Below are 14,555 nucleotides of genomic sequence, written 5' to 3'. Positions count from 1 at the left end.
TATTTTTCACATGGCAAGACTTGCTTTAGAATCGAATTGTAAAATACTGGACCTTTGAAAAATTAGAATCTACATTGTTACTTTAACATTATTATAAAAAATATTTCTGCCCCTGTTGTTTTAAAAAGATTGGCAATATAAAAATGTTAAGAAAATACTTCATCAGTTTTTAGTTCCCACATATAATCAGTAGAAATAAATTTATCATCAAAGCAACCGTGATAAATCTTTAAAATCGTCTTTGTTGGATTAATTCTGACCTTGTGTGTGTGTGTGTGTGTGTGTGTGTGTGTGTTGCTCTATTATTTGTTTTCATGCTCTAGTCAATTTCCACATATATGTTTCTTGACAAGAAATGTAATATCTATCATCTAACATAGTACCTCTTATAATTAGGCAATCGGTAGAGGGTTGTTTACTAAATTGGATGGGGAAAAAAATCAATTCCTATAGGAGATTTAGAATGAAACAAAATTTCCAAAATCTATAAGAAACAGTTTAACCCTAAAAGGAATACTTACTGCTGTGAGCAGATATTTCAAAACTTTGATTTGTGGGCTAAGAATTTCCATTACTTTCTCAGTAGGAACAGCTGTGCAGGTGCCCTTCCTTCTCACGAGTCAAATTCTTTAAGGTTTCAACTTCAGTATTTGTAAGATCTATCATGTTTCTAGACTAATACTTGTAGCTATTCACTGAAAAAAAGATCAATCCATTTTATTCCCTTCCATCACACTACTTCTTACATAACAGGCAACTGGTAAACATCAAATATATAAGATGATTGGAATATTTTTGTCTTTCAGACTAATCTTCAAGGCTTTTTTCTGTATGGTTATGATAGTAAAAATACTGTGTTGTTTTGTCATATATCACTTACCATTGGTACACATTTTATGTACAAGTGATCATTGACGGTGGGCATCTTTAAGTAATGCCATCTGGGACTATGCTAGGTGGTGTTTTCCTAAGGGAAGTTGTCAAAATTGTGGATGATGAGACATCACATTAGAAAATAAACTTACTTTAAAGAGCACTTCAGTTAGCATTTGTAAATATATTTCCAAAAGACCGTTTCTTACGAAAATCAGAAAATCTGCCTGTTTCATGGGCTAACCAATTTAAAGAAATCCAGATCTTTTTAAGACATCAGAAATCCATCATGTGGGGCAATTGGGGAGATGCTATGACTCCCACTGTGCTCATTGCTCTGAGATAGAGATTCTAACCCAATTTATTTGATGCAAATGTTTCCAGATCACAGCAAATAGGCCACTTAATTTCATTTTCTTTCACAGAATGACCCCTGCCCATAAACATTTGGTATTGAATTTGTCATTTATTCCAGTTTGAATTACCCATATCTAGCCCTGTGGAGTTGTAGTGAGCACTTATGTCTTTATTTTTTCCAACATACATGCAATCTGAAAATATGCAGCATTAAAGACTTCCCATCTCTTCGTGGTTTCCAGAGTGGGTTTCAGAAGAACCAGTGGCGATTAAACTCAGTTGTATGAGTTATGGCTGCATCAAGAATATCTACAAATAAAAATAAACGTTGACATTTTCAAGCACGCAAACTCACTTTCAGGCCTATAAAAAATATGTCTCAAGTACAAAGGTAAAATTTTGCCCACAGACGTTTCATAATCTTCTCTTTTGCAAACAGGGCTTCCACTGCATCTGTATTCACGGTGTCTCCACACTGCAGTAAGAAAGTGTTATTCTCACGACAACAATTTCTATGAGCTACCTTCCCTATTTAAGTTCAAAACAAATAAGTGTAGTAGTTACTTAGCTTTTCTAAATTGTGGTAAACTCCTTCAGTGCAGAGATTCTCAACCCTGGTTGAACAATAGAATCTCCTGGGGAGATTTTAAAATAAATCCAAAGCCCAAGTACGCCCAAAGATTCTTATTTAATTGGTCTGCCGTGGGCCCCAGGCATCAGTATTTTCAAAGCTCCTAAGGTGCATTAAAGCCTGGGAAAATTAGAATCTTTTGCAGAATTTCAAAACAGGCCCCAAATAAATCTTAATATTGAAACAATTTGATTCCTTAGGCAGTTTCCTCAGTAGCCAACCCTGACCCCACCTGTATCTTATCATTTCAGATATATCCTCAAAATCAAATAATAAAAAAAGTTGTGGATGAGAATTCCTCATTACCCTTCCTTCCTGTCCAAGAGAGACCCTCAGAGCTCAACTAATCCAAATACCGCATTTACAAATGAAGATCTCTATGATGAATGAAGGTTAAGGGATTTGTTATAGGTCACCGGGCTACTTATGAATAGAACAAGAACCGGAATGCAGGTCTGACTTCTCTCCACACATGTTACTACCTCAAGCAGCCCCCTTTCCTGCCCTTAGATGCCACACCCTGCTCCATGAGAACCTCACCACCATATAAGGGACTTACACCTCAGCCCAGCCTACCCTCTGCTCTGGGGCATGAAACCTGTTAGACCTGTGAGAGGCAGAGTCCCAAAGAGTTATATAACATCAGATCCTCTGGACGTGCTGACTGCCCAGTTCTGGAGTCTTTGTATTCTTAGTTCCAGAATGCCAAGCCTGGAATAGAATCCCTATAGCTAAAAATGACAATAATTATCTTATTCAAACCCCTTATTTTATTGCTGAGGAAACAAGGGTCCAGAGAGGGTAAACCAGCCCATCTGTTCTCCTGGTACCACAGATTTTGGTTTGGTTTTTCTAGGCATAGGAATTTATACAATATTGGAATTGAAAAGATCCTTAAGGATATTCCAGAACAAATATTTTGAAATGTTATATTTAGCCATGTGGTCTGTTTTCTAATGACATCTTATCCTAAATCTCAGATTATAAGAGCACTGAACAGTCTATGCATGTGTTGTTGGAGGGAGAGGGGCGGGATTTGAAATCCTGGAGTCCAACCTATTTGCCATCTCCTTACCACCTTTCTAAAGTCCACCCCCAAGCACCAAGCCATATGAAAACAAATACAAAACTCTTTTGAAAACCACTAATTTCACCCAAGCTCAAAGAAGTTAAGCTAATTAGGGTAGTTGATGAAGACAGGGTACAGATGTCCTGCTTTAAAGTATGTTCTTTCCACTCTATGAAACTGTTTCCTGTATATCCTGTCTTCATCATGTTTTTGTTTGTTCACTTAATTTTAACTGCCTTAATAAACCTTTCCGCAGTAGTAATATAAAAATTACTGGTGATCCCCACTGGCCTGAGTGTTAAAAGTTTCCATTTTCATCTTCTTTCTGAGACCACCAGCACTCTTTGATGCGTTCTTTTCACATCTTACTTCCACTAAAAATCTTTCTTAGTCTCATATTTTCTTATTTGCAGAAGTCTATGGAAATTTATTCCCTCCATCATGCTAGCAATATCTAAAAAGAAGTTTAGGTACAGTCCATTATCAGAAAGTAAATTAGCTAGTGTCAAACACACAGAGAGCCCAAAGAATGTTGCCAAACATCCTTGCCCCCTTGAATTGCCTTAAAGTATATGTTATATCAACCTCAGTTGGACAGCTAGAAGTTCATTCTCCCTCTGCCCTATTGCTTGATTCATCCCCTCATACACGTACTTGAATCAAGTGCTCTGACTTCATTCTGCCCCCTATGCCTCAGGGTTAAGGCCATGGTGACTGTTGATCCAGACTTCATCCAAGGAGAGAAATGACAGATACTGATGGTTAATCATGAGTTCCCCTCATCCTCTGTAGGAATCAGCTTAGATCACTTGGATTTTCAGAGTGAAGCATGGCCAAGATATATAAATGTAGGAAGGCAATAAATATAACTCATCACGTAACTTAGATGTGAAGGAAAATTCAATTAATATATCACACTTTTCCTCATGAGCTTCCAGCCTGGAGCTAATGAGGAGAAAAAAACTTTCCGTTGATGACAAAAAATTAGTCAATTCAATAATTTAAATAGACCTTTTAGAAGTATGCAGTCTCTTTTGGATAAAATGCGCAGTGACTGAGACAGCTTCCTGACACCCTGATTCTCTTCCTGTGGGGGTATCTGGATACACAGGATCAGAAAAGAAACAGGCCTGGTGACTTCTGATACCCAAATCAGAGGCACTTTTTAAGCTGGTGGCTGCTTGTTACAGCTAGCATAGCTGGTGACTGGGGCTCTTCCAGCTTGGGCAGGGCCTACTAGCACTTCCTGGATGACTTGGGCTCTCGCAGGCACCATAGACCCATCAGAGGTTTAGCTGGCCTCCCAGTAGATCTCGGGTTGGATGGTTCAATCAGATGCCCTTATCGTAGAGGCCCCTTATGCCCACCACGTGATCCCGTTTTAGGGAAATCTCTGTCACCCAGATATCTTTAGCTGTTTCTAGATCCCATTTCTTCTATACGGAAACCAAAGAAGGCCCAATAAAGCTGAACTCAGGAGTTCGTTGTCTGTTTATCGCGTGGCCCCAAGTCTTTTCCTGCCACAGGTTGGTACAGGAGTGGCTCAAGAGGTGATTTCCTTCTAGGATCTGAAACAGGTAGTGCTAGTGGAGCCCCCTCTGCCTTCAGCATTTAGCTGTGCTCATTTGTCTAACGCTCCTCCCCATTTGCCTTCCAAAGGCAGAAGAGGGAGAAATTGGGACACCTATGTCTGCCATGCTCATTCTCTTTCTCCGTTTTTTGCTTCCCACCATCCTGAATTGCCAGAAAGTGGTGTCCTTTTCCTTTGCCACATTCTCTATCCAATGTGCCACATCCTCCTTCCTCACTGCTGTTAATCCTTTACCACGGACAGAAATATTTTGTGTAAATGCTATGGAGAACATTAACGTCTGAGCTCTCCAAGTTTGATGTTAGATGTGCTCCTGCTCCTTCTTCCTCTTGCAGGCTGCCTGAAACTAATCCAAAACTTTTCTCAGGCAGATGGATACTTCAGACCATTTGGGGAAAGGTTATATACTCTGAAAGTCAAAAGAGAAAATCACATTAATAATTTTCTAAACTTTACCACATTAAACTAACTTTTAGCTTGCTAATACTGGCCCCGCAGTACTGTATTGTTATACCAAAATACAAGTTTCTCCAGATGAGGAGAGGATGGAACAAAGGGATAAAGAAGATTCAAAAATCATCCTGCTAGGGGCCGGCCTGGTGGCATAGCGGTTAAGTGCGTGCACTCTGCTGGGTGGCCCGGGGTTCGGATCCCAGGCGTGCACCAATGCACCACTTGTCAAGCCATGCTGTGGCAGTGTACCATATAAGGTGGAGGAAGATTGGCATGGATGTTAGCCCAGGGCCAGTCTTCCTCAGCAAAAAGAGGAGGATTGGCATGGATGTTAGCTCAGGGCTGATCTTCCTCACACACAAAAAAAATCATCCTGCCAGGAGAATATTCTTGAGTTGTCTAAAAATATCTGCTCAATAATGTTTACAAATTATACTCCTTTGTGCAGATACTTTATAATAATATCTTTAGATATGGAAAATAAAGAAGACAGGCCTCAGAAAGCTAAAGGTTTAAAGAGAGCTTTATTTGTTGGATTTTTTCTTCATCTTTTACATAGTGCCTATTAAATGGCAAGGTGGAATTCTATGTTGTTTTCAAAAAGACTCACTTGATGCCTTAAAGTTCTTTATAAACTTAAGTTTAATTTTGTGTACTTTCAGTTCTACATTTTGAATTTGGTATATTAAAATCAAAGACTGTTCTCAGTGATCGTTGGAATATTTTACCAATAATCTAATTCCTATATTCAGCCAGGTATAGCTTCTTTTTAAATTCCTGTAAGGACTTGTGGATTTGGATGTTACTGAAGCTGTTAAAACCATCCATGAATTCTTCCTGTTTAAAGTCTCTCCTGTATGCACTCTCATTTACTATGGTAATTTACAACATAATTTTAAACATTCAGAATGTGAATAATCTTTCTATTTATGCATAAAGAAGCATTTCCTCTGTGAAGACTCATAACTATTTTGATTCTTCAGATCATATGCTAATTTAAGTCTTTTCCTTCTATAAAGTTAGAGTTCATATCTTTAAAGATGCCCAGAGAATTTAGTCACACTGTGGAGCAACCAGCGTTCTGAAGAGTTAACAACTTTATTGACTTAAGGCAGTTGTAACTCTGAGAATATAGATCTGAGATTCTTAGTCCCATCTTGTAATCAACATTGTTGGAAATTAAGAATAAATGCTATTTGTTAGAGACCATTGTGGAAGCAATTTTCTTGTGTGGAAAATAAATGTAGGCATCTAGGAACATATTCATACATGTGATATATTAGAAATGAACTATTAACCAGTATCTAGGCTTGTGGAATATTGTATTTCTTTTCTATCTATTGAATGAAGTCATTAAAATAGCTGGTTATGTTTATATTCCGAAAGAAAACATTTATAGATTATAATAGCTTCCCTCATGAAGTGACTGCTGTCTGTCTGTCTGTGTTGTCTTTTGCAGCAAATCCATTCTCGGGTCTATGCTCTTCAGCATGACATTACAGAGGGAGCCTCCCATTGAAATGATAGCTCCAGGAGTGTGGGATATAAGTCAGCCATCCCCAGTGACCCTGCAGGTAAGTGCCAGGCTATGAGATTAAAGTACACACAGCAAATATTGGTTGATAAGTAGCTTGTTGTCAATTACAGAAACAATTTTCTTCCAGGACCACACATTTTAATAGTCTTCTTTTCCTCCAGCCTGCTGGGTTTTGTAAAACCTCTACTGCTTTTATTTTGCATCCAGTACTTTCAAAGCACTTTTCTCCCAGGTTATATAATAGCCTGGGTTATATAATAGACAATTTCAAGCCATTGTCCAACAAGCATGATCATGAAGGAGAGCGATGGAGTGTTGACATTAGTATACTCATTATGTGCATTCATTTTTCTTTCCATTGTCTAAAAACAGTCATTGGTATATATTATTAACTTGGTACCTTACTCATACCTGCCTCTGCAGTATGTCATGTTTCCTTAAAATTCTATTATCATACATTTCCTAAATGACTAGCAATTAGCTGAGTAGTGGGGGAGAAACTGCAAACTAAATCCATCTATCATACTTTCTTTTTTCTTAAAGCCTCTCTACTTTCTTTGATTTGTGATCATGAATAAAAGGTGGTTAATGATTCCAGACTTTGGTCCTTACTTCTGAGAGCTCCTCATGTGTTCATGATTATAAGTGATCATATTGGTCAGATGCCTGAAGCGTTGCTACTCCCAGACATGGAAATACAATGAATATGAACTTTATATATATCTCTATGGGAAAAACTGGGAACTGCTCTCTGAGCAGCATTCTCTAGAACCTGATTATTCAACCTCAGCTCTATTGACATTTTGGACTGGATAATTCTTTGTTCTAGGGGCTGGCCTATGCATTGTATGATATTTAGCAGTGTCTTGGGCTTCTATCCACTAGCATGCCAGTAGCACCTCCCCAGTTCTGACAGTCACAAATGCCTCCAGATATTGTCAAGTATCCTCTAGGGATAGAATTGGCCTCAGGTGAGGATCGCTGCTCTAGAGGAAGCTAGTGGAGTCTCCAGGCTCTTAAATTCCCAGGTTTAGGATAAGGGGTGTGAGGGACAAAGTTTAGCAAGATGCACAGTCAGATGTTGAAAATGGAAGAGAAAAATAATACTAATAAAAATGTGGCTTGCACTCTGCAGGAGGGAGGAAGTCCCCACGAGACAGTAGCCAAAGATCCACTTCTAATCCATGGACATGATGATAAAACAGAGTGGTTGTTTAAGTTGAATCTTGGCATGACATCACAGACGCTCAACATGTGATGACTTACCATTGTAACAGGGCAACTACCTTTTTTGAAGAGGATAAATGCATTTTTTTTATCAGACTATTTCTTACCAGATCCAAACCACCTCAGCTTAACAAAAAGCTTTCAGGTCTGACTATTGCCAGAGCTTTTGTGGATATAAATTCATGATTATAGGGGTCTTTAGTGGCAGCAGTGGGGGTGGGAGAAATAAGGGAGACTATCATGTGATTTTTCTCAGATGGAGGGAACAGCTCCTTAGGAAGAGCAGAGTTGTTTTAGTTAATGTTGCTGCTGTTCTATTTATTTATTTATTTATTTTGTGGGGAAGATTAGCCCTGAGGTAACATCCACTGCCAATCCTCCTCTTTTTGCTGAGGAAGATCTGCCCTGGGCTAACATCCGTGCCCGTCTTCCTCTACTTTATATGGGACACCGCCACAGCATGGCTTGACAAGCAGCTCGTTGGTCCGCACCTGAGATCCGAACCTGCGAACCCCAGGCCGCCAAAGCAGAGCACGTGAACCTAACTGCTATGCCACTGGGCTGGCCCCTCTCTTGTTCTATTTTATATTTCTCTCCATTCATGTCTAAATTCATTATATTCTGGCTTGTTTGTCCTCACTACACTTAACTGTTGTCAGGTAACCCGTTAATTCCTAGTTGCCAGATCCAGTGTGATTTTGAGTCCTCTTCATACTAGCCCTCTTTCTGTGGTTTTTGGCACTGTCTTTTTCCTATCTCAGAACACTCTTCTCCTTTGGCTTTGGTTTTACTGCCCACTTTTGTTTCTCCTCACACTTCTCTCGTGTTATCCTTTCTCTGTCTCCTTCTCAGGCTCCCCTTCCTCTGCTAGTCTTCACTGTTGACAGTTCTCAAGGGTTCCATCTGCTGCCCATTGGTATTCTCAGTACATATATTCTCCCTGGGAGAATTTCTTAAAAAGCTTTATTGAGATATAATTCACATAAGACACAATTTTCCCATTTAAAGTGTCCAGTTCAGTGGTTTTTTAGTATTTTCACAGATATGTGCAACTATCACCCCTGTCAGTTTTAGAACATTTTTCATCATTTGGAAAAGAAATCCCATAACCTTTAGCTATCACCGCTTATTCCCCCATTTTCCCCAACTCTATGCAATTGTTAATCTACTTCCTGTCTCTGTAGATTCACCTGTTACTCACATTTCATGTAAATGGAATCATACAATATGTAGTCTTTGTGACTGGCTTTTTTCACTTAGCATAATGTTTCAAAGTTCATCCACATTGTAGCGTATATCAGTATTCATTTCTTTTTTGTGTGTGTGTGAGGAAGATCAGCCCTGTGCTAACATCTGCCAATCCTCTTTTTTTTTTGCTGAGGAAGACTGGCCCTGGGCTAACATCCGTGCCCATCTTCCTCCACTTTATATGGGACGCCGCCACAGCATGGCTTGCCAAGCGGTGTGTCGGTGCGCACCCTGGATCCGAACTGGCAAACCCCGGGGCCCCGCAGCGGAGCGCACACGCTTAACCACTTGCGCCACTGGGCCGGCCCCAGTATTCATTTCTTTTTTGTTGTTGAATAATATTACGTTTTATGGATATATCATGCTTTATCCATTCATTAGTTGATGTGCATTTAGATTGTTTCCATCTTTTGGCTATTAAGAATAGCGCTGCTATGAATATTCATGTACAAGGTTATGTGTGGACATATGTTTTCATTTATCTTGGATATATACCTAGCAGTGGGATGCTGGGTCTCATTCATTTCTAAGGCTTTATTCACAGTATCTATGCAGGTTCACTTCTGAGTCTGTATCTCTAGTTCAGATTCCTTCACACCACGAGCTTTAGACAAATATAGCCACATACCTGCTGAAACTGGCTCCTGGGTATTCTTTAGACAGTTTCAAAGACAGCATATCCCAAACTGAGCTCACCTTCCTCTAAAAGTGCTTTTACCTCCCCTGAATTATTTATGTCTGTTCATGCACCCACATACACCCACCTGTTTCACTTGCCTCTCCCTCTTTCTCCCTACTCGTATTCAGTCCACACTATATCCTGCCAGTTTATCTCCCACGTGTTCCGCAAGTCTATACTCTCAATTCCCTCCCTCATCTGCCCTAGTTCAACAATTGCCTCCCAGGTTATGACAGTTTAGCTGCTTTTCTTGCCTTAATTTTGTCATTCTCTAATCCAAAATCCACAAGTGTGATCCTTCTAAGACTTAAATCTGAACCTGCCACTCTCGTACTTATACTCTTCAATAACTCATGTCTACCTAGAGAATTAAGGCCAAGCTCTATAGCATGGCCCCCTTCCCATTTTTTCTCTTGCCACTCCTTGTCTGACACTTCAAGCTCCAGCAACTTTTAAAGTGTAGTTTCTGACTTACATTGTCCTGCTTTTACCTTATGTGCATTTACGAATACTGTTCCCTGACTACAGTGTGGTTTCCCTCTTCCCTTCCTCATCCAGAGCCCACCCCTCCTCTCACTTCGTTTCTGTAATTAATATTCATCTTTTAGGGTCCATGGACCCTCCTCTAGGAATCTCTCCCTTACTCCCTTCTCTCTTTCTACCCCAAGCAGGGTTAAGTGCCCTTCCTCTGTGTTCACATAATAATCAATAAGATTTTTATCAGCACATTTACCACATTATATTTCCTTCTCATTGACTTCTCTCCCATTGATTTCTTGATTTGTAAGGGCGTTGACAGTGTTTTATCCCCAGCATCCAGCATAGTACCTGGAGTATAATATTTGGTAAATTAATGATATGTGTCCATACCTCTGATCACTACAAATCCCAACTTAAGTGTATTTCTAAACTTAGCACTTTGATCCACTTATCGGAATCCAGATACCAGAATGTTCATTGCTTCCTTTTATGTAAGTAGGCCTTCTCCTTAAACCACAGTTCTTACCTATTCACTCACCCAAGGTATTTTACTTTACTTAACATTTTATTATGTGCTTATCCTCCATTATCAGCGATATTAGGTAGAGGCAATAGTCTTATTATTGATACCGGGTACTTAGAACACAGTACATTTTGTGTCCTAACATAGCAGAGGGTCTTTTTGCCTCACTTGTGAGCCACCATACGGGTCCATCTTTTATAACTCCTTACTTGAGATTCACCACAGTTGCCATCCAGTTGGTAGGCATCCTTCCTTCCCCTGAACTGCCGTAAAACTTATGGTCAAATATTCACATGCCTTATAACATCCAAACTACATCTACAATTCAGTGGAAGTCCTTTGAACAAGCTAACAGAATCACAGGGGCCTGAGCTGGGCCTTTGGGCACCTTATGGCATGGTTGTGGGTCATGGGCGCTAGGGACATTCACAGCAGCTCCCTCAAGGAATTCCCAGTCAGAAAGTCATAGTAGGAACCATGGTGGCCAAGTGTAAATGGAGAAGGATGAGGAGAGGAAATGAAGCCAGATGAACAAATGGTACACAGGAAGCCAATATCCAAATATACAAGGAGGTGTGAATTAGAAGGTTAGGTGACCAGGTCTGAATATTTTCCTGTAACCCAGAAGAAACAGCCTCATAAATTTTTTTGTTCTTGAAATCAGGAGTCTATCCTGAATGCTTGAGGCAGGAGTATGATAAATAGGTGTCATGGCACATGGAGTGCGACATTTGAAGAGATCTTCTAGAGCACTCTGTTAAAAAGAAATTTAAGACCAGGGCCAGGCTTAGTCAGTCACAACAATAGCAGGAGAAGAGCAAAGTCACATGTTTACCATTACTGACATGAAGCACAGCTTTGGGGTGCTATGTATATATTGCACTCTATTTTAATTGTTAATATGTGCCTTTTCTCCTTAATTAAACTTTAAGTTCTCTGAAGGTGATGAATACTTCTTATATCCTCCATAATGCATGGTACTCAAAAGAATTCTAGAGCAAATACATTAACACATACTTTGGGGGAACTTCTCTTTTGTGAAAAATTAGAACAAGAGGCAATTGGGAGAAAGTCCAGTATTTTCTATCAGTGGCTCAAGAATCTGTAACTGTTTAGCTTCATAATATATGAAAATAGGCAATTTGTATAGAGCATCATTTGTGTATCAGAAAAAAAAATTTAATAAGTGAAATATACCAAAGAATTTATTATGGATTTGTGTACAGGGATACTTCTGTATTCTCATCCACTATCTTTAGTTTCCTTATTCACCCTGCGCTTTAGTTAGGACCAGCATAAAGTTGAACTAGCTCATTAAATACTATTTTTAGTATTTTTCTTTCATGTATTTTTAAAAGTATTTGGACACATAAAGAGTAACATGTAACCTGTTAATACTGGAGGCAGTTCCTTCTAAGGCACCAAAATTAATCTTTCTTTTAACAGGCAAAATTTACTATAATATTGCTTTGATTTAGCTTTTCTATTACTTAGTTCTTTTATCATGTTGGAGTAATAAGTGATACATTATAGAAAAAATTATACCAAAAAGAAATATTACAATAAATTTTAGAGGTTACAGAATGAAATTACTAAAACTTTTTCAAATAAATAAGAACCCAAATAGATTAAACTGTATTTCAAACTGTAACTCACAAAGTCTACTTTATAATGTTCCTTATTTTCCTCTGAGATCCAACCTGATATAGTTCAGCAGAGAAAAATAAATTCTTTAGATTTTCTAATATGAAAATGAAAAAAAATTTGATAACCTTAAGCAAATGTATGAGGTGCTAAAATATTTAGCTCATTTACATAGTTTGAAGCTGTAACTGTTATTTTATTTACTAGAATCAGCTGAAACGTGGTTTAGTAGAAAGCACATTGAGCCGAGAATAAAGGAGGTTTGATTCTAGCCCTGTCTATAATCTGAACGACAGAGCCAAAGCAAAAATATTCCATGTGGTTATGTACTTGCAAAACAGGTCTTTACCAGAGATTCCTCTCTCATGTCTACAAAGTGGTTCACAGACTTTCATAAGGTAGACACTGACATAAAGTAACTCTTTTTATTTTTCCAAGTGATTACATGAAAAAAATATAATTACCATCTATAATTTTTATCATTTGATAATAGAAACATATTTTAATACAGAATGTAGAAAGGCTATAATTTCAGCATTAAATAAAAATGTCACTTATTTAACTTTATGAAAAGTTTATGTATTGTTATTTATCATTTTTCCTCAGACAACATTACAGGTTACTTATTTATACCATTTATCTAAATAATTGAGGATTGCCAAATACCATGTATATTTAAATACTAAGTCCAAACCCTAATGATTCTTTTAAAAATTATTTTTAAGTAATAGCACAGAGAATATAGGAATTTTCCTTTGTTTTGGTTTCTACAAATCTAAGATGGAGATTATTAAATTAATAATGCATTTTTGAGGCATTCAATACATGGCAAATCATTTCTTTATTTCAGATTGATTTTCCAGCTACTGAGTGGGAGTATATGAAACTTGATTCTGAAGAGAATGGAAGTAATCTTGAAGAACCACCAAAAGAGTGTTTAAAACACATTGCCAGACTTTCACAGAAACAGTCTCCCTTACTGTAAGTGACTCAGGTCTTGCAAGTCAATGTTGCCTGCTGTTCATGATACCATCAGTCATACTGGCAGTATTTATAACTTTTCAGAGTGAACTTTCCTTCCCACATAACTCCTTTCTTTTCCTAAAGTCACACCTGTTGGATTATAATTAATGTTTAGGAGCTAGATTAGTAATTTTGTATGTTTTTTAAAGTTTTTTTTCCTGCAGCATTTAGCAACTTTAACTTTAGTCAAAGAAAAAATGAAAAGATTGAAAATCATTCAGTTCAAAAAAAAGAAGAAAGTGATGAGATATGTATCACCATTTAACATGGATAAATTATTGCTCAATCATCCTTCAAGTAGGTAGAAAGTTGTTCTAGTAAACAGGAAAAAGCAAAATTTAATTATCATGGCAGAATGAAAAAGTATAGAAATAAATCTTGTTTTAATAGCACTAAATTGGTGACTATGGAGTACTTAAACTTTGTCAAACAGTAATTATCTGAATAAAACCAAAATCCCAGGAAGGAACTATAAGGGAATTAATGGCATTTGTACTTACTACTTGGCAAAGCTAAGCCGCAGCTGATTGTGCTCATTAATAACATGCCAAAAGCGTAAAACTAAGAAAGTAACTCTTTCTATACATACTGTGGTAAGATGTGTAACATGATAAGGCATTTTGTACCAAGAATGAGAAATCATTTAAAGGTTTTGAGAGGGGAGTCATGTGATCTGAATAATCTTTTCGAGTGATCCCTTTGACCACATGATGAAGAATGGATTGGAGAAGAAGTAAGAGTGGGGGCAAGCAGTACAGCAAAGAAGTTAATGTAATATTTTAAGCAGGAGGTCATGGTGGCTAGAGCTAGAGTGATGGCAGTGGACATAGGTAGAAATGGTTAGATTGGGAGACATATTTTGGAAATTGAGAAGACGTGACTTGATGATTAGTAGTAATTAGGGTGTAAGCCAGTTGAGAAACCAAGGAATCAGTTAAGTCAATGGAGAATCCAAGGTTTTGAATTGATCAGCTGGGCAGGTGTTAGTCATTTTCTAGAGAAGGAGTAAGTTTGGGCCATCCTAAACTGAGGTGTTGAGTGTGATCAGGAGTTCTGTTTTGGATAATCTTGTTACTACCCTGCTGTCTAATTTCAACTCCTATTACTCTTTTCCTCATTCACTTCAAGCCAGAAACATTAGTCTCCTTCATGCACTTCAAATGTGCTAGTCCTTCTCCCATATCAAGAGCTTTTTATTTGGTGTCCCCCCTACCTGAAAT

At 38.1% G+C, this 14,555-nt stretch overlaps 1 protein-coding gene across 1 annotated transcript in view; it reads left to right on the top strand.

Moving 5' to 3' along the window:
* The window catches only part of PIK3C2G (phosphatidylinositol-4-phosphate 3-kinase catalytic subunit type 2 gamma), a 347,697-nt gene that overhangs the window by 85,538 nt on the left and 247,604 nt on the right, over window positions 1-14,555 (top strand). Inside the window, exons 14-15 of the mRNA XM_058558690.1 lie at window positions 6,434-6,548; window positions 13,163-13,293. Coding sequence (XP_058414673.1) covers window positions 6,434-6,548; window positions 13,163-13,293 — 246 coding nt within the window. The remainder of the gene's footprint in view (window positions 1-6,433; window positions 6,549-13,162; window positions 13,294-14,555) is intronic.

This window comes from Diceros bicornis, chromosome 17 (genome assembly GCF_020826845.1).
Source record: "Diceros bicornis minor isolate mBicDic1 chromosome 17, mDicBic1.mat.cur, whole genome shotgun sequence".
Classification (NCBI taxonomy): Eukaryota; Metazoa; Chordata; class Mammalia; order Perissodactyla; family Rhinocerotidae; genus Diceros; species Diceros bicornis.
The sequence above is the reverse complement of the archived record's forward strand: the minus strand, read 5'-3'. Positions and strand labels throughout refer to the sequence as shown.